The sequence below is a fragment of the Protopterus annectens genome, chromosome 2.part1 (genome assembly GCF_019279795.1).
Source record: "Protopterus annectens isolate FY-2018-M chromosome 2.part1, PAN1.0, whole genome shotgun sequence".
NCBI lineage: Eukaryota > Metazoa > Chordata > Ceratodontiformes > Protopteridae > Protopterus > Protopterus annectens.
The window spans coordinates 921,381,547-921,403,628 of NC_056729.1; the positions used below are offsets into that span (position 1 = coordinate 921,381,547).

At 38.8% G+C, this 22,082-nt stretch overlaps 1 protein-coding gene across 1 annotated transcript in view; it reads right to left on the reverse strand.

The window, feature by feature from the left end:
• Positions 1 to 22,082, reverse strand: part of LOC122794919 (NACHT and WD repeat domain-containing protein 2-like) — a 1,236,179-nt gene that overhangs the window by 716,777 nt on the left and 497,320 nt on the right. Inside the window, exon 12 of the mRNA XM_044063511.1 lies at positions 10,417 to 10,575. Within this exon, the coding sequence (XP_043919446.1) occupies positions 10,417 to 10,575 (159 nt within the window). The remainder of the gene's footprint in view (positions 1 to 10,416; positions 10,576 to 22,082) is intronic.

A 22,082-nucleotide genomic window follows, 5' to 3' on the forward strand; every position in this document is an offset into this window, starting at 1 on the left:
AAAGTGTAAAAAAATGGAACCACTTTCAAAGGTTTTGTAAATCAAGCAAGCCTCATTCAGTTATTAAGAAAGGTCACTCAAAAAAGCAAGTTAATCATGTAGAAAGCTACAACCCTACTTTCTATGTAGATTGTGTATCACTGGTTGGTAAAAAGGTTAATGCAGTAGATTTGTTGGCAAAGAATGAAGTATTTGGTACTGTCCTGATCAATGGCAAGCTCGCAGAGCTCAAAGTAGACACTAGTTCAAAGTGCAATGTAATGTCAGCAGAAACATTTGCTAAAGTGAGGACTGGTGAGCAATTTAATTTGGCCAGTTGTGCAAAGCTTGTTGCTTGTGGAGGTGAAGAGATTCAAACCAAAGGCTCAATAGTGCTTTCATGCTATTCGTCTGGGAAAAGTTACAGCTTGCAATTTTATGCAGTCAGAAGACCTGTGCAGTCATTATTAGGTCTCAGAGACAGTTTGAGAATTAAACTATATTCTTTTACCAAAGAAGTACATCATGTAAGCACATGTCTAAGTTCCAGCTTTACTGAAGCTATTTTCTCAGAGTCTGCTGATGTTTTCGCTGACAAACTAGGTAAACTTCCAGTTGTGAACTCCATGAAAGCCAACCGACAGGTCAGTCCAGTGGTCAGACCAGCAAGGAGAGTTCCAACAGCTATGCAGGACAAAGTCCAGTCAGACAAAATGGTGCAGCAAGGTGTTTTTGTCCAGACACAGACCCAACTGAGTGGATGTCTTCTATGATAGCTGCTCATAAGAAAAATTCATATGAAATCAGAATATGCATTGACCCAAGAAACTTGAACAAGGCATTAAAAAGACCTCACCATTCTATGAGTACAGTTGAGGAGATTGCCACCCTCATGCCAAATGCCACTGTTTGTTTCTGTCTTAGATGCAAAGACTTGATTTTGGTAAGTAATACTTGATCGCAAATCTTCAGTACTAACTACATTTAGAACACATTTGGTATAAGCAGATTCCTCAAGATGGCTTTTGGAATAAATTCTGCCAGTGAAGTCTTTCAGCGTGCAGTGGAGCAATTTTTTTCAGGCTAGGCTACCCGTGCGCAACAATAGTTGATGACTTACTGGTTGGAGGCAGTGGTGAAGCAGAGCATGACAGAAACCTCAGGAAAGTTCTGGGCAGAGCAGATGAAGTGAATTTAAAGCTCAGTCCTCTGAGGTGTAAATTCAGACTACCCGACGTTACTTATGTAGGCCATTTATTAACCATTACAGGCTTATGACCAGACCCATCTAAACAAGCAGCCATTCTTGAGATGCCAGCTCCAGACAATGGCCAAGCCCTATAGCATTTAATTGGTATGATTAACTGTTTGGGCTAATTTATCCCTGACTTTAGTGAGTTATCAACACCTTTAAAAGAGCTGACATACAAATATGTTGCCTGGTCATGGTTAGAATAACACCAGAGAATATTTTATAACCTCAAACAGCAAATTGCCAACCCATTTACATTGAGATACTATGATGTCCACAAACTAGTAGTTCTTTCCTGTGATGCTTCATAGTTCAGTTTTGGTGCAGTTATTCTTCAAGAGGGCAGACCTGTTGCCTATGCATCTGGAACTCTTACCCAAACTGAAATGCAGTATGCTCAAATTGAGAAGGAACTCTTGGCAATTGTGTTCGCATGTTCGAAGTTCCATGATTATATTTATGGCCGAGCTGCCCAGACAGAAACTAATCATCAACCTCTAGTCACTATTTCCAAGAAGCCTATGCATTCAGCTCCAGCAAGACTACAAAGAATGATGCTCAGATTGCAAAAGCATAATTTCAAAATGGTCTATACAAAAGGCAAACTTCTTTATCTGGCTGATACCTTATCCAGATTGCCCAGAATTACTACGGAACAACCTGATGCAGAGAATTTTGACTTTGATGTCATGGAAGTGCGTAATTTTTCTACCACAAGACTTTATGCGCTAAGAGATTATATAAAGACTGATCCAGTTTTGTAAAGGCTCAATCACTTCTTCAATGTAGGATGGCTATCAAAGCAATCCTATGTACCGCCAGAAGTACAACCTTATTTTCCATACAGAGATGAGATGCTGAGGGAAGATGGTATCATTTTCAAAGATCCAAAAGTTATTGTTCCTGCTTCCTTACAACGTGAACACAGTCAGGTTTTACATCGATGCCACCCAGGTTCCGATTCTACCAAAAGAAGAGCGAGAGGACTAGTATTTTGGCCTTCTCTACTGAAAGACATCGATAAATGCTTTCTTCTTGTTCAGTGTGCAACAGTACTAAACTGCATTTGCAAAAAAGCCACTTCAACTTAGCCAAATTCCTGAACTACCTTGGTCAACAGTAGCAACTGACATTTGAGTTGAACAGTCAACATTACTTAGTGCCGGTAGACTCTTATTCAAAGTGGTTTGAGATCGATTTGCTACCTAACCTAACATCTAGTGCTGTTATTACTATAGCCCACACAAAGTTATTTCTGACAACAGTACTCAGTTTACCGGTCAGTTGTTTCAGAGATTTGCAAAAGAGTGGGCCTTTATCCATGTTACTAGTTGTCCAGAATACCCACAGTCAATAGCCTGGCTGAACATGCAGTACAGAGTGCAAAGCAATTACTAGAGAAGTCAAAGCATGATAATACCAATATCTTCTTGAATTTACTTAATCTCAAAAATATACCCTGTGACAACCTACTTGGCTTGCCTGCTCAGAGACTTCTATCTAGGCAAACCAGAACAACCTTGCCTATCTGTTCTAGCTTGTTGGTACCCAATGTTAAAAACAACAGAGCAATCAAAGCCCAACTTTTTAATAAGCATTTTTCTCAGAAGTCCAGCTATGATAAAATGAGGAGATTTCTTCATCCATTAAAATAGAGACAGTGAAGATGCAAATGGTGAAAGGCTTTGATTGTATCGGCCAAGTGAGAGGTATATGTGCGGAGCAAAGATCCTACTTAGTGGAATCTGAGGATACAAAATACAGGAGAAACCACAGACATCTTCTTCCTGTATCAGAAACAATATTGCAAAATTGTACCTGTGATACAGACTCTAGATCTCAGAGCAACCCTGGCAATGTTCATACCGAAGAACATGTCTCACTATCCATTCCCGTTTCTGATGATGTTCGAGTTGTTCCCAAAGTTGAACATTCCTTGAAGACAGTCCACATTGCTAGATCCAATTCTGACTTTTATGTTACACTATCAGGTCATATTTCTAGACCTACTGTAAAATGCACATCAACCTGGACATGATTGTTTTACGTGTGTCTAATTTTGTGTGATTCCATGTCAAAGAATTAGTTCTGTATAACTGCATATCAAAAGATCATTTCTCTAAATTGATTGCATGTCATTGAATACTGTCATTTAGTATATGAATAATTTTTCAAAGAGGGAGGATGTATAACAGAGCGTGTGTATGTACCTTTAAAAAGCATTCCCAGGTGTAAGCACATGCATATAAATAGTGAGCACGTGTATGCAGCAGTGCCTTTTTGAGAGAACAGCCAGAGTGTTAACATGTATGAGTGTGATAGTCAGTCTCTTTATAAGTTTAAGTTACAAAGCCTCATTCCTGATGTGTTTGTGTGTAATAAAGCTGCTTGAACTGAACCCACAACCGCTTGTCTGTTTTATCCTGACCAGACAAGCAACAGCCACTCACCATTCAGAATGAGGAGAAGAGTCGGTTCGAACCCTGCAGCCTGTTTAACAAAAGGCACCAGATAAATTCTTCTTCAAAGAGACAAAGCACAAAAAATATGGTCCAAAAACAAAACTCAGCCCAACTACCAGCGATTTAGATACTTAAGAAATCTTGCAAAAATGTAATAAATAAGTACAAAAAATATTACTTCACCAATCTTCAGTCAATACACCATAACAACCCCAAGCTATATGAGTCCTCCATAAACAAAGTACTACACTGTGTCAAATAACTACTCCCATACCAACAACCAGTAACAAATCAGACAATATAGCCACTTAGTTCAACTCCCACTTTATAAACTCAGTACTCTCTTTTACTAAAAAAGCTCTCCCACCATCCTAACTACCCCAAGCTCATCTAATAGCATTACTATATGCTTATCTTTCCAACCAGCCCCAACTAGCACCATAAAAAAGCCTACAAAATTCAAATCAACAATCTTAGCAGCAGGCAACCTACCAAGAGAGTGCCTAAAACTCACTTCTGAAGCTCACACCTTCCCTGTTTCTATAGTAATTAATTGATCCATAACAGAAAACCATGTCCCAGCCATCTGGAAGAAATTTTTCTCAATTCCACTCCACAAAAGTGGAAATTCAACTGATCGATTCAACTACAGACCCATAGGTATACTACCACCACCATCAAAAATATTAGAAAACTCTATCCACTCCCAGCTCCTCAAATCTTACCCAAAATAATCTTCTTTCCATGACCCAACACAGCTTCTGCCCCAGTCATAGAACAATTACTGCTCTTATTAGCTTTACCAGTGCAATCAAGGCATAACAGAAATAATGGTAGCCTACTATCAGAACTCTTCCTGGACATGTCAAAGGCTTTTGACAGTTTCCCATCAATATCTTCTCAGTGCCCCCCCCCCCCCGGTCTTACTAAATCATCTTTCACCTGGTTTCGTAGCTATTTTACAAATGGGCAACAATCAATAAAATGAAAACAACAATTCTTCTCTTTGCCTTCCTGTGACAGTTAGACAGTTAGTCCCACAAGGATTAATACTGGGCCCACTTCTGTTTAATATATTTCTAAACAAACTCCATACTGCCACAAAAAAACAAATGTAGTTCAGTATGCAAATGACGCAACCCTCATTTGTTCTGGTCACAACACTACAAATCCTCTAGAAAATCTCATGAGTCTTTCTCATCTGTCAAACCCTTACTAGTCACTGCAGACCTACTTTTAAATACAAAAAAAAGACTAAACTAATGTTCTTTATACCAAAACAGTTTAATACTCAAAAACACAATTTCCATATTGCCTTGTCTGACAATATAAATGTTGAAACCGTAACAAAAGCCAAATTACTTGGAGTACTCCTAGATGAAAAAGTCAAGCACAACCAACATATTCTCCAAACTATCACAAATACACACAAAAAGTAGGCCCTACAGAACAAATCAATATCTAACAGTATCCACAAGAAAATCCATAGCAGCAGCCTACCTACTCCCATCTCTATTATATGCATCATCTATTTTCATTAATCTAGAAAGTACCCTCAAGTCCAAACTTACAGTCAGATTTGTCACCTATTCATCTCATAAAACCTACCATTACACAGCCCTAAGGGACATAACCAGCGAGAACTCCCAAATCAGCTAACCTAAACTCTCAACTCAGCAATGCCCACAAATTTTTTTACAAGCCAGATAGCTGTCCTTCTCTAAGAAGCATATCACTGCCGTACAGCAATAACAGAACACTCCGCTCCCATAACAAACCTGCCCTAGATATGGCTATCTCAAAAACTCTGCTGAAAACTCACTCTATTCTCATTGTGTCTGTCTCAAAACAGTGGAATTCCATCCCACTAGAGTTAAAGCTTACAGAAAACAACAAATGCTTTAGAAGTCTGCCAGAGCAGCATCTGCAAGGCCCTTGGCACTACTCTTGTTCTACAAGCGGATAACTTCTGATCCTACAAGCGCAATACCTCTGACAAAACGATAGCTGCTCTGTACTAAATTCCCTTATGGTGATTATTATACTTTCTCTCTACTACTGTAAACATTTAACTAATTATATTTTTTAACTATCTATATCTACTTAATCCAAATTCATCATACCACTGCTTTCTAATTTCAATTCAAATGTCAGTCGTTGTCTCTCCTTGTTTTTCTTTGTATTTATATCTGCTACAGCCTTGTAAATACACAGGTAATCTCTTATTTTCTCATCTTCTTATAGTCACAAATTGTATGATACAAGGTTAGCATTAATCATCTATTGCACCTAATTATGTATGCAAAAATGTATATCTAACCAAGATGAAAATATTATATAGAATGTGAAAAATGAAGATATACTATATATTGCCTATGTATGTGAAGATCGGATCTTTTCTTCCTGGGCCCCTGCTTAAAAAGGGAAAAAAAGGGTATCTATTCCAGTCAGACTTTAAATGTCAACAAAAATAAAATAACTAAACAAATAAAAATATTCCTTATTTTAATTAATCTGTTCTATGCTAAACGAGTTACAAGCACATCTGGAATAACAGGGATTTTTATATTTTGTAGGGAATTTTCGGACAGTACTTGAAGCTTGGCTACACCATTAGGTCAAAAGGTCTGGAGTCAGTACTTATTAAAATGAAATCTAAGAGAATGATATATTACCTTTGTTATGTATCAGTCCAATGTAAGCAATAAGCCTGATCTGTTATTCATTTAGGTTCAAATGATGTAACCATAGGACACTGGTACAAGCTTTTGCAGAAGATTAAAATGGATATTTTATCCTTTCCTGTTGGCCGTTGCCAAATATTATATAGTCTCTGGTTGTTCTTAGAAAACAGCGCTGTAAGGTCATTTGTATTTCTTCAGTTTAGAAGTGAGAATAAAATGCAGTGCTAGACTTACCAACTTTTTATGGACCATTGTTGAAGACATAGCTTACATAGTACATTGATATCAGCAAAGAAAAATGGATTGTCTGTCAATGATGGAGTTGATATACTGGATATGGGTCTGAGCACATTGACTGATCCCAATAGGCAATACATATTTGATTGGGGTTCAGCTACCATGGCCAACACTTAACCAAAAACCATTTCAGTTTTCAAAATACAGCTTTGGAAGAAATTAATGCAGAGGTTTGGATGCTAATTTAAGTCAGGGAACAAACCCTTTTAAGGTGATACAAGGATCAATAACCTATAAATCCTATCAACGTTTGGTGTGATGTATTAGTCTAAACCAGGGTTGGTTGAAATCTGTAACTGCTACATTATGTATTGTATAGATTAAACAGCCTGCCTTGCTAGGACTGGTTTTAGTGGTGCAACATCCTATGAAATGCTGACATAAATTACTGAAGTGCATACTGGATCATTTACCAAATCCACATAGGAAGAGACTGAGATTGCAGGTTGGTGTCATATTTTTCTTTACTATACGATTTAAAATGTCACTAACGTGTAAGTACATTGCTCTCCAGTAACACTCCACATGTAAGTAGAGGTGCTAATAAAGATGTTGGGATTCAATCAACTGGCTCTCCCTGCTGAGTTCTGTAGTACGATATGCAAGTTAAGTGATACCTGCCTGATGGTAACTGGAGGGGTACAAAAGGAAAAGCTGAAAGAGAGCTTCTTTTTTGCATGATTGCAAGTCTGGGGTCAAATTGGTAGCATCCAGTCTGGAAATATACGAACAAATGAATGCCTAATTAAAGCAGGTTTAATTGGATAATCGGCACTGAATTCTGAAATGTGAAAAGATACCATCTGCCAGTACTGAGATAGTAATATAATAAGAAACAAATGTCAGTGGCTACACACAAAGAAACTGTTCATAGTAATGTAAACTATAGAAATAAAAATAACAGTACAAGTTGACATAGGCAATATTGTAGATGGTTTGCATTATGAATTTACACTACCAAGCCTCCATGTTTTAGTAATTTATACATTTCATTTATTTATTTTTTTTTAATTTCTGGTAAGTGAGCTGGTCCAAGAACACTTTTCAGCTATGACCCAGGCCATCAAAGTACACATGCAAATTGTAAGAAAAAATATCTAATAAAATAGTAGTAAAGCAACAATAACAACAGAAATAGCATTGCAGAAACAAAGATGCAGACAAGTACAAATGTTGGCTGACATTGGCACAGAACATAAACTGATATACATCAGTACAGTAAGTGCAACAGAAAACATTTGTGAGTATTGTGTGCAAGAATGAAAAGAACATTCACAGCTGTGGAAGGTATAGATGTATCAAACTCCTGAAATACTGTATGAAAGTTCTGGATAGGGTGACTGATAAACAAATACTTACAGAAGTGGAAACTAAGATGGCATGGGATCAGTGGAGATTGAGACCAGGATGCAGCACAACCAACCAGATGTCTACAGTGAGACAGACAGTTGAGAAGAAACTAGAGATGGTGAAAGAGTCCAACTGGAAATTCCTAGACTTGGAGAAAGCCTATGACAAGGTCCCAAGACAGCTGATTTGGACAGTCCTACAATGCTTTGAAATCCCTGAAATACTGGAATATTTAGTGCAGGCTATGTAGAAGGACCTAATTATACAAGTATGGACTTGGACAGGGGTTCCAAGTGGGAGCAGGTGTGCACTGTGGTTCAGCTCTGCTTTTCATAGTGGTGATAGACTACATTAGCAAATGGGTCAGAAGGGACAGATCAACAAGTCTGCTGTATGCAAACGATGTGGCCTTACAGGCAGACTCTGAACAAGAACTTCAGCAAAGAACAGGGGAATGAGACAGCACATGAAATGAAACTGGTAACAGTTATGACAGTAGCAATGGCAGCAAATGGGGAAAATAAGAAGATGAAAATAGTGGAGCAAGTTAACAGCTTCAAGTACCTGGGAGGTGGTTGAGGAGAAGGGAAGTCTGAATCAGAAGATCAAAGCTAGAATCAGAGGAGTTGCGTCCAACTGGCATAGAGTGTCAGGTGTAGTGAAGAATGGCAAAGACGCTGAAAAAGAAGTGTACAAAACAGTGCTGAAACTAGTGCTACTGTATGGTACAGAAACCTGGCCAGTAAAGGCAGAGCAGCTGAGGAAGCTAGATGTTATTTATTATTTATTTACTATTTATTCACTAGGTAAATGGACTGGTCTGTTGACTCTTTCCAGCTATGACCTGAGGAGAAGAAGTACTTGAAACAGGTGGCAGGATGCACACAGTAGGAACAACAAATAAATGAAGACTTCAGAGCAGACACCTAAGTAGCTCTGATTGTGGAGAAAGTCAAAGACAGCAGATTACAGTGGTTTGGGCGCATGTGAAGAAAAGCAGAAGATAATTTGATGAAGAAGATTTGGGACAGGCAGGAAGAAGGCAAGAGGAAATTATGGCATGCAGCAAAGAGATGAAAGGACTATGTGAAACAAGACCTGCAACAATCAGCCATGACAGTAAAAAAAGGTAGGAGACTAAGAGACATGGCAGGAGTTGACACAGCACCTTGACCCTATGTAGAAAATTGGGAAAAAATGGGGACTGAGGATGATTTGTAACTACAGCTGAGCATAATTAGTGAAACAACAGAAGTACAGCAATAAATCTAGTTACACGAGGAAAGCAAAGTGGTTAGTTGATCAGTGTCTCAGAAGCAGTTACATTTGTTTTCATTAACAAGAAGAGTTTTGTAAAATATAGGCTATCAGTATATTTGTCAAATACTGAGGCTATATCGGGATGCATATTGTGATATATTGACAAGAAAGTGCATATTTTTATTGTAAATTAAGTCTCACTGTACCTTTGCTGTTTATTTCCCTGATTATAAACAGCACAAAAAAGTGTAGGCATGAAATGCTATCAGTTTTAAACAATAAGTATGGATGAAGGGGAAAAATCCAGTTTGTAGTCATAGATGTTAAGCTTCATGTAATTGTATGGACTAACCAGACTGCCAAGGATAACAAGGAGTCTCAACTGACCTAGAGCAAAACATGACATAGCAGTTATATGCAGGACAACTCCCATGAAGAGACATCTCATTAACTGGCTTCTTCAAGTTCAGCAAAAGTCCCCCACCTGCAATTAGTATTACAATGCAATAATCTACTCAAGAAGAGCATCTGGTATATTAATAAACAGAAAAACACAAACCAGGGCTTGCTCCTGGTTTCTCTGTTTATTTACCAAATGGCCATGAGTAACCTTTCTTGCCACTGCATTTCAGATGGATATGCTACCTTTATAAAGCTTATATTTGCCCAGATTAGTGACACTACTGTCTGTCAGAGTGTTTTAACATTCCTTATGACAGTTCTCAACTGTACAGACTTTCTCAGAATGTCCAGATCTGTGCCTCATATTTTTGGTCTGCTCCTCAAAAAATTTGTGGTTTTCTGACAAATTGCTGAGGATAGACGTCACTATATAACGACACATATCTAAGTTTTACACTTCATATCCTGCAGAAAATAAGTGTTAACACAACATGTTCCAGCAACTTCTTAAGTTTATAAGAACAATATTTAAAATCTGTCCCTCTTTTTGGGTCTTTGTCCCCCCACTATTTTAGTCCATATTTTTTGTGTTAAGAGTTTGAGAGGAGAGTAAGGCAGTACTATTTTTAGCTTTGGCACTCACCCCTCAAATAACATACTCCAGTGAATGCAAGAACCTCTGCCAGCACTATGGGATATACTCCAGATGAAAAATGAGAGAGACTCTTACCCAGGTATCCAGTCAACAGCAGATAATGCAGCCTTTGCCATCACTGAGCTTTTTCCATATCCTGCATCACCTTGCACCCATATCATCTTTCCAGACTTGAAAAGTACAGCATTCCTCAAAGCAAGCAGGAAATCCTCTTTTCCCATAAAGTGTGTTACCCTAAACAGAAAAAAAAGAATGCAAATAATATAGCCAAGGAAATGATCAGTTATAGGAGGTTAAAAGATAAGTAGGCAACTTTCACAAGAGAGGTAATCAAGGATTAAAGTATGTCACAGTTGCAGCTACTTCTGACCAATAACAGTGATCGCTGTAACCCAACCCAGTAGTACTGTTTGGGGCTTAAAAACTCCAGTAAAAAAATAAAATGGTACTACAAACTGAAGGTATTAAGGAGGCTGAAAACTGGACACCAACAATGGCGCAATGTTGATAAGATCTATAAGAATGCACATTTGGAATTAAAAAAAAAAATAGATTGAATTCAGGTAAGACCTCGCACTGCACAAAATGAAGTGCTGGGTCATTAGAACACCTGCTACTTATAATGCTATCTTAGGAAAAACTCCATTGAAACATTAGTCCAGTCCTAAAAGGTCATTTAACATGAATCATTCACGTTGCATCTAGAATAAGATATGCTTGGGTCATGTTATAAATTTGTAGTGAGGTAAACTATTACCCAGTAGATTTTCCTTCTTTATGCAATTATGGGATCATAGGAAGATACTAGGCTATTGGCCCTGAGCCCCTTATAAGCCTAGTCAAGAATGTAGCCCATGTTCCAACAAGTCAGCACCCAATGACCCTGTCCAGCAGGGACACAGGTGGAATCCCAGGGGTGTATTTTCTGTTCCCATCCAGTTATCCAGGTTGTGCCTAGAAAGGGTTAATGAAGTGCTCTGCTTAACATGGAAAGGGAGTCTATTCCACAGAAGGGGGAGTCTCTGAGACACAATCCTGTCCCACCAACAACTCCTATTGATGTCACAGACTATGATATGGTATTAGATAGTGTTAGGATATGGTGTTATTGCTAGGATATGGTATTAGATAGTGTTAGGATATGGTATTATTGCTAAGATATGGCATTAGATAGTGTTAGGATGCGGTGTTAGTGCTACGATATGGTATTAGATAGTGTTAGGATGTGGTGTTAGTGCTATGATATGGTATTAGATAGTGTTAGGATATGGTATTAGAGAGTTCTAGGATATGGTATTAGATAGTGTTAGGATATGGTGTTATTGCTAAGATATGGTATTAGATAGTGTTAGGATGTGGTGTTAGTGCTATGATATGGTATTAGATAGTGTTATGATATGGTATTAGTGTTAGGATGTGGTATTAGATAGTGCTAGGATATGGTATTAGATAGTGTTAGGATGTGGTGTTAGTGTTAGGATACGGTATTAGATAGTGTTAGGATGTGGTGTTAGTGCTAGGGTATGGTATTAGATAGTGTTAGGATATGGTATTAGTGTTAGGATGTGGTATTAGATAGTGCTAAATGAAAACTCGAGCAAAGCTAGAACTTCCAATGAGTGACCTCTAAAACCTCCTGTAACAGAGGCACATGGGATATATGCAAATGACCCTTATGAATATCAGGTGTTTCAGCTATATGGCGATTCTGATTGCCCATGACTTTTACATTTGAAGTCGTTTTAATGGACAATATCAGGCCAATAAAGCCAAACCCCACTAGCTATGGGCATGCATATTTCAGCCTTGTTATGACCTCATCACCATAGCATAAGCAGAGTGTTTAACTAAGCATAATAAACACAGGGTTGTTATACCCAGCTGATGTCCATTATCATTAGGGTGACTGCAAAATATTCCAAATAACAAATTAAAACAAAGAGTTAGAAGGTCACACTGAAAAAAAACTAGGTTGGTGTCACGCATGCGGGTTACTCGAGTGAAGCTTGACTTTTGGATATGAAGCAGTCCCATCAAACAAGGTCTGAGAATGCTTTGTATGCCAGACACAGGTCACCTCTGAGGAGTCTGCATGAGACTGAGTAGAGGGACAGGTCACCTAGCCTATCTGTGTAGGGTATATTTTTGAGGCTCTGGATTCTCCTGGTGAGTAACCTCTGTGGTTTCTCTAGCTGCTGCATGTGCTTTGTGAGGTACATGCCGAAAGGGGCACTGTACTCAATAATGGGCCTTATAAGGGAAGAATACAGGGATGCTATGACCTCCTTGTTCCTGGATGAGATATTCTTACGAATGAGGTGAGCCATGCAAAACACTTTCCATACAACGAAGGCAATATGGTGGTCAAAAGTCAATTTGCTATCAACCTGGGTGCCCAAGTCCCTCATGACTGATTGTGTGCTTAGAACCTTGTTATTAATGTGATCATTTGTGGGGACATCACTCTCCCCAAAGGGGATAATGATGCATTTTTTGCCATTCAGTTTGACGCCATGGTTCTGGCACCAGTCATTTGTTTGGGTGAGACCCTCTTGCAGGATGTCCACATCACTAGGGGAATTGATGACAGTGCCCAGCTTGCAGCCATCTGCAAACATGGTCAGCCATAGCCCACTGGTTTTGGTCTGCACCTCAGAAAAGTGTACCCCAAACAACAGAGGTCACAAGACCGATCCCTGGGGTACACCGCTCATTATGGGTCTACTGTTTGAGGTGGCTTCCCTTATTTTGACTAGATGGGTTCTCTGTGAGCCAGTTTGCTATCCATCTGATAACATACGGACTGATGCCTAGTTGAGAGAGTTTACCTATTATACCCCAAGTGGGAATGCTATTGATGGCTTTGGCCAGGTCAAGGTAGACTGTGTGCACCACCTTCCCCTCATCCATGGCTTTGGAGACTGTCTCAAAGAAGTTGACCAAATTTAACAGGCATGACCTCCCCTTGACGAAACCAAACTGTGGGGGATCAAGTGTTTGGAAGTTGCCAATATCCTTGTTAATGAGGTCCATGCCAATCCATTCCATGGCCTTGCAGCTCAGGCTAGTTAGACTGATGGGCCTATAATTTCCTGGATCAGTGGACACTCCACCTTTGTGCAAAAGGATGACCATGGCTGTCCTCCACTCAGCTAGGATGAAGCTGGTATTCAGGCTTTAACTGAATAAGATGGCTAATGGTGCTCTAAGTTCCTGCCTGAGTTCATGTAGGATGCAGCCTGGGATGTTTTCAGGCCCCATGGAGACTGTATTTTATGCCTTTGAGAGGGCAGTGATGACTTGCTCCCTAGAGATAAGGGGAGGGGGGAAGGTGGTGGGGCTGTCCTGATTTACTGATGTAGGGGACAGAGGGGGTTAAAGTTTTCACTGAACCTGTCTGCCAGCAGGCTGGCTATATCTACAGAGTTTGTATATGTGGTGTCCTTGACCACCAGTTCTGAGCAGATCTGAGTTCTTCCTTTATGATTGCGAACATATGTGAAGAAGGCCTTATGATTGTCTTTAGTAGATGTGGGCAGTTTGGAGTCAAACTTTGCTTTGTAGGATTTCACTAGTGCTCCTATTTGCTTGTGTAGGCTAAGGAGAGATTGCTTCCAATTAGGCACGTGCTCCTTCTTGGTCCTGGGGAGCAGTTTTTTTTTATTTTAATATAGTTTATTTATGGCAGATGTCCACCACACAGGTTTACTTTTCCTTGAGGAGGAGAATTCTGCCCTGTTGGGTATTCCCAATTTCATATAGCTATATAAATGCTTGTATAGTACTTTAGTGTAGGCTTGCACATATGTGCCAGTTCCTATGGAGGGGGAGGGGGCTGTGAAGCTGTTTATATCTTCTTTCAGGGGGTTTTAATCATCTTTGGAGAAGTTTTTTTGTTTGACCCTAGATGGGGGGGGCGGGTTCAGGGGAGATGGTGACTTTGAAAGCAACCTCTTTGTGGTCGGATCTTACTAGGGAGGATGACACTGTAGGGATGTTGCAGTGATTACTCATGTTGGTTAATACCACGTCCAAGATATTATCACCTCTTGTGGGTGCGTCAACCAGCTGATCTAAGGCATTTGCATTGACGAAATCAAGGAATCTCTGGTCATTTGTGTTTTGTCTTCCACTCTATGGTTAGGTAGTTAAAGTCATCCAGGATCAGGGTAAAGGGTTGAATCTTGATAGATTCGAAGAGGTCAAGATAGGTGGAGTGGGCATCTTGAGTCAAAGTTGAGGGCCTGCAGCTAGCTATAATTTGAATGGGGGTCTTGTCAATGGTTAACTGCACCTGTAGTGTCGCCTGCACATCATACTGTTTGACCAGCCTGGATGTATGTATGTCTTTAATATATATTGCTACCCCACCTCCTTTTGCTTTGCTGCCCAGGGCTTGGGTACTGAATGCATGATAGGATGAGTAACGTGGTATGGCTGGGGTGCTTTCTGCAGCTTTCAACCAGGTTTCTGTGACTGCACAAATGTCAGCATCTTCTAGGGTTAAAAAGGGGTTAAGAATGCTTGTAATGAGTGCAGTTTAGCAGCATGACCTTTAATTTGCATTTTGATAAAATTTTTATGTTGGTAGTTTTGACTTAATAGCATTGTCTCAAAAAGGCACTATGGTGAGGCAAGAGCTTTTGCCAGAAGCCTGATGTCCAAGGCTGACAGATGCAGGCCATCCCTGGCAAAACATAGTGGTCTGTCAATCATGTCTTCCCAGGCTGTCAGGTACTGGATCCCCCTGGAATTACACCAGAAACTAAGCCAATTGATAAAGTCAATAAATTTCTGTTTGTATTGCTGCATCATTCTGGGTGACGGTAGAATGCTGCTTAAGGCTAGTGACATACCTGCCTGGGACACATATTCAGCAAGCTGGATCATGTCTCTTCATATAGTCCAGGGAGGTACATCTCACGTCATTCACGCCAACATGGACTATGACAGAGTCATAACAATGCATGCTGTTGAGAGACTTGACTGCATGTGCCATAATGTTAACCTAGTTTAGCAACATGTAGAAGTGCAACAGTTACAAGTACACATTTGATGAATACATGAGTTCATAGCCTGACTGGGTTCATGTACTGTGTGCAACATATTTTATTTGTTGAGTGGTTGTTCTGATCCTAAGATTCTTTCCAGCCATGATCTGGGTCAAAAGGTATTATAAAGCTTCATTAGATTAACAACACTGCTAAAGAGTATGTTCTCTATAAGGCAAATAGTGTATTTTTTTATCTGGTAAGATGACACTGAATTCTTATAGCACTTACTTTTTGTATTGCATATTCTGACTTCCAGTGCTTAATTCATACCTTATATTACCCAGGCATGGCCAGTATACATATTTGTTTAATTATTTTCAAGGCATATTTCAACAGTCATAATACAAAATAATCTCACATGCAAGCTGATAAAGATTTACTTCTCCCCTAACTGCTACCAGACTAAAATAATAAACTTTCAGATATCTTGCAAAAGGCATATAAGCCATTTTGGAAATATGAAAATTCATCCACTGCTCAAATTCTGAGATGCTTTCAAACTAAAAAGAACAAAAACACCTGAATTTTTTCAAAGGACTTGAATTTATTTAGTGCTACCATTTTACTTAGAGAAAATCTCTTCAGAATAATTACATTCAACCAAAAGCATGAAATAAATACACTGTTTCAAATGATCATGTGTAAAAGACTCACTCATCCGCCAGATATATTACTGATATTTTGTTTTAAAATACTCACAATTGACATATTTTTATTTACCCCTGGTATCTTATTAGATTCAAGCTGTATTTGCCAATATAATTCTCTACTTAACAGAGGGTTATGCCAGTCCCCACCTGTCATTTAAATGTCCATTTCCAGGATAAAAAAGATGAACATAGTAAAGGTTTAACAGCTTCATTGGATTTTATATATATATATATATATATATATATATATATATATATATATATATATATATATATATATATATTAGATTCAAACTTATTATCCACCAAATACGTATATAGTTTGACAAACAAATAATAAATAGAATTATATAGATCATCATACATGAAATTCAAAAATTCTGTGGAATTTACTAAATACTTAGGTTCATAGATTAGTACTAGGCTAAGTGACCCTGTGGGACATTTTAAGCCTAGCCAATTACCCTCTGTGAGAATCAAACCCTGCACCTTGCGTCTGTAAGGTAAACACCTTATCCATTATACCAACTGCATGAACTTCAAAAATTCCTTGAGTTTTACTAAATTACCTTTCCACAACATAAACATGTCATCAAGGCATTTCAAACATAAATGAATATACATCTGAAAAATTATTAGCATGACTGAAAACTAAGTATTCCATTACATAAAAATAAATTTGTAATAGTGGGTGTCATCACAGTACTCACTGCTGTACCAGAATCTTGCCTGAAATATTCACCTTAGAAAATGAAGCAATTATTAGTAAGTATAATATCTATAAAATAACATATCAACATCTCTGACCAAATCATGTCTAATATCTAATAAGAGGTACCTAATCCAAGAGACACCTAAATACTGCAGTATTATACTGAACAAATCTTTAACATCTGCTGTAACTAAAATCATGTTAGTCATATGTGTGATAAATTGTAAAAGGTCAAAAAAGTGCCACAAAACCTTTAAAACCTGGGGAAATATATTTAAATGGATCTACTTCAGAAAACTGACAAACCAAAAGACTAAATCCCAAACGACTGAAAATTCAAAATACTGAACACATTTTAATGCAGGGGCAAGCCCCTTTGTACCCCTTATTTGTGGGGGCTGTGCCCCCACCCCCCACCCCCTGCTAACTATATATATATACCAACTCCAAGATTGCAGAGCAGTGGAGAAGGGGCAAATTCCATCATTCATTATTTTCAATTTTCAGTCTTTTGGGATTCAGTCTTTTGTTTTTTCAGTCTTCTGAAGTAGACTCCTTTAAAACACCTTTTAGTGCAATGATCTACGTACATAGCCAGAGGTTCAGTTTGCCACCTGAAGCTGGTATAATAATTCTTATGAGTGGATGTGCTTTTCACAGTTATGACCAATAGCCTACACAAAGTTACTAACCTTTCTTCCATCATACATTATGCAGATAACTCCACTGTCATCTGCACCACACCTACCCATAAACAACTACAGGACAATACTCAAAAATCTTTTACTGCCATTGAGTCTTTCTTAGAAAAATACCACCTCATTCTTAATACCAACAAAACCAGACTAATGCTGTTCCCTAACCAATGCCACAAATTCACCCAACCATAACTTTACAATCACCTCATCCAATCACACTCTAATTAAACCCACCTCAGAAACCAAACTACTAGGTATTATTCTAGATGGTAAGTTAACATTTGACAAACATATTTCTCATATCATCAAAGAGACCCAAATTAAATTAGGTTCCCTTTACAAAATAAAACCTTTCTTAAACTCTTCCAGACAAGCTATTGCCAGGACCCACATACTATCCACTTTACTCTACCCTCCCCTATACTTACTAACCTCAAAAAATCAGACTTAAGCAAACTTGAATCATGCTACCATAAGATAGCCAGATTTGCTACTAACCCGCCCCACAGTGCCCATCACTGTCTTGCTCTGAAACAACTCAAATGGCTAGAGCTGCCCAACCTACTAACTCTAAAACAACTTACCATAGTCCATTCCATAGTTTACGTACCTGACAAATGTCCATCCCTACAGGACCTAGTACAAACCCACCTTAACAGTAGGACTCTATGATCCTCAAAAAAATTACTACTTGAAGTTACAAAATCCAACAACAATTTTGGAGACTACTATATTCTAACTACGTAACTAAATCATGGAACTCCACTCCCCCTCCCAGAACATACTAAACACAGCAAATCTAACGCACTTCTAAAAAACAGCTAAAGTCCCAACTAAATGACAGCTGGTTATGCTCCTGCTCCTCACCAGGCTGAACCCATGTCTCCCCTCCTCACCTTCCACCCTCTCTCTTCCTATTCTCTACTTTCACTATATCTCTATGGTTACTGAATATCTTACTTACTCCCATCATCACCCTCTCTCTCCCTACTCTCCACTCTCACTATATCTCAATGGTTACTGAATACCTTACTTACTCCCATCATCACCCTCTCTCTCCCCCTACTCTCCACTCTCACTATATCTCTATTGTTACTGAATACCTTACTTACTCCCATCATCACCCTCTCTCTCCCTACTCTCCACTCTCACTATATCTCTATGGTTACTGAATACCTTACTTATTCCCATCATCACCCTCTCTCTCCCTACTCTCCACTCTTACTATAAATTTATTTGCTTATTGATCCCATGTGATTATAAGTATAACAACATTAAGCATAACAATTTACAGAACCAAACAGGTATATCTCAGACACTACTCCATTGCATATTAAGCTGTTGTATCTCTGAGACACTACTTCACTGAATGATTTATTGATACTAAGTGTACCTGTCAAAATATGTGTTACTAAGTGATCCTGTTATTATTAACTTGAACAGTGATAATATGTTCCACCAGTAACCAAGATCACACTAAGGTAACCCACACAATGCAGGACACTGCTCTGGTACAATGAAAGCTGTCTTTAAGTATTCTAAGTTAACTTAGAATACTTAAAGACAGCCTTCATTGTACCGGAGCAGTGATAATATGTTATTATGTGATTTATTACTATCATTTCTCTTATTGTTTCACTATTGTTTAAAATACTGACTGTTGTGTTGTTATTATGTGGAGCTTTTCCCCCAGGCCTCCACTGAAAATGGGCATATTTGCCCCGTTGGATTTCCCCGGTAAACAAATGTTAAATAAAATAAAATACTTATAACATCAAGAAATCCAGGAAGGATTTGTGTAAATCTATGTGTCTAACTTTTTGATGGATAATTGTAACACTAAGGTTATTGTATAACAAATATTGGAGTTTGTTTTAACTTGTAGAAGGCTTAGAGGAAAAAGTGTGGAATATACCTCAATTTGTTTTTAAAACTGCATTTAATATAAAATGGAGGCTTGAGAAGGGGAGCAAAACAACAGGTCAACATTATAACCCTGGTATGTTTAAGTGTGGAGTATGTAAACACTGAAAGCACATTAATGTAGGTAAAGTTAGACTGATAGGTAAGAAAAGTATTACGTTTGCTTGCAAGGGACATTTTGATTGTAGCATAACTGAGATTGTCTACATTGCTACGTGTTTATCATGCCCACATTTTACATAGCAAAAAATGACAGTAGGTTATAACAATGTATATACCAACACAGTTATGCAGTTAAGAAAAATCAAACATTCAATGCTCTGGCAAAATGTAGCTTGAATTGTAAGAACTTTCTTTTTTCTGCAAGAAAGGATAGTTCAAAATGGCAGATGTGGAGATTAATTTAACCATCTGTTAACTAGAGAACTGTATTGGCAAATATAGTGTAAATCTAATAATATACCAAGGTTAAATGAAAACTTGCCAGTTATTTGTATTTAAAAGCAAAGCACAATAATATTTCAGGCAGATGATTGGATCTTTTACATGTGATCATTTGAAACACAATATTTATTTCAAGCATTTGGTTAAATGTAATTATTCTGAAGGATGTTAGAGTTACAATATATATAAAAGACATACACACCTCCAGACTAGTCAAACAACATGACACACAGGAGACACTCCTGGTGCAGTTAACCATTGACAGGACCCCCCATTCAAATCACAGTGAGCTACAGGCCCCCAACTTTCACTCAAGAAGCCCACTCCACCTATCTGGATCTCTTCAAATCTATCAAGCTTCAACCCTTTACCCTGATCCTGGGTGACCTTAATAATCCAACCATAGACTGGAAGAACTACTCATGCCAGAACATAAAAGCCCAGAGATTCCTTAATTTCGTCAATGCAAATGCCTTGGAACAGTTGGTTGATACCCCCACAAGAGACGAAAATATCTTGGACTTGGTATTAACTAACATAAGTAACCACTGCAGCATCCCTACAGTGTCATCCTCCCTGGTAAGATCTGACCACAAAGCAGTCACTTTTGAAGTCACCATCTCCCCTGACCACCCCATAGATAAGGTTAAACAAAAAAACTTCTTGAAAGCTGATTACAACCTCCTGAGGGAAGGTATAAACAGCTTCACAGCTCCCTCCCCCTCCATAGGTACTGGCACATATGTCAAACCTACACCAAAGTACTACACGAGCACTTATATAGCTGCATGTAATCAGGAATACCCTGACTGGACAAAATCCTCCTCCTCAAGGAAGAGTAAATCTGTCTGGTAGACAGCTGCAATAAATAAACTCTGGAAAAAAGTCTGGAATGGAATTGCCTCTCTAGTTAACCCAGGTAAAAAAGAAAACCCATGCCCAGACCCAAATGTCTCCGACTTAGAACTAGCCTCCAAATTTAACTCATTCTTCATTGACTCTATAGCTAAATTAACATCATCATTCCCTAATAACTTTACTCCCCCATACACACCTACCCTCACCCCTTTCCATCCTCTAACCCCAGCTCTCTACCTGCTCCTTTCTCCATCAAACCTATTCCCATCTCCAGCATAAAGAAACTACTTCTAAAACTGAAACCATGTTCCAATGCCCCTGATGACATACCCTCCTACTTCGTAAAAATTTCAGCAGACGCCATAGCCTATCCTATCTCCATACTAGTAAATAGATCAACCTCTGAGGGCCATGTCCCCCAGCTCTGGAAAAAAGTATTTATTATTCCACTCCATAAAGGAGGAAACAACATTGACATCCCCAACTTCCAAACAATTGCTATCTTATCCCCCATTTCTAAACATCTCGAAAAATGCATCCACTTACAACTTCTACCCTACCTTCTAAGTAATAACCTTCTCTCTCCCACACAACATGGATTCCGACCTGGCCACAGCACCACAACCGCCCTCCTCTCCTTCCTGGAAATTGTTACTAAAGCCCGTGACACTGGTCATATTGTATCCACCCTCCTTTTAGACCTCTCAAAGGCCTTTGACACCATCTCTCACAACCTTCCCCTTGCTAAACTTTCTAAACTTAACCTATCCCACTCTACTATCAACTGGTTCACAAGTTACCAATCAAACAGCCAACAAGCATTCAAGTAGAAAAAAAGCTAGTTCTTCCTTCCTAAACAGTCCCACTGGTGCACCCCAAGGTTCAATTCTGGGTCCCCTACTCTTCAGTATCTTCATAAATGACTTTCACTATGCCATTCCTAACTGTAACCTTATCCAATATGCTGACAACTCAACAATAATCTGCTCCACTACCTCTACTTCCTCTTTAGCAAAATTAACCCAGAATGCCTTCACATCTACTGAACAATGGATGCTAGACAACCATTTGGCACTCAATCCAACCAAGACCAAGCTAATAATATTTACCCCATCTAGAACCACCTCCCTCAACAAACCTCCTTCTCTATCACTAGCCACATTAATACTGTCCTTGAAATAGTCCCCACCGCTACACTATTAGGAGTCCTCATTGACGATCAGCTAAAATTTGATAGCCACATACATGCAAATATCAAAAAAAAACACACAAGAAACTAGACCTACTTTACTGCCACAGTCGCTATATCTCTCCTTCCTCCAGGCTTGTTCTAGCTACTACATGCCTTATCCCTTCCCTCCTTTATGGAGCCTCTATCCTCACTAGTCTACAGTCTTCCCTC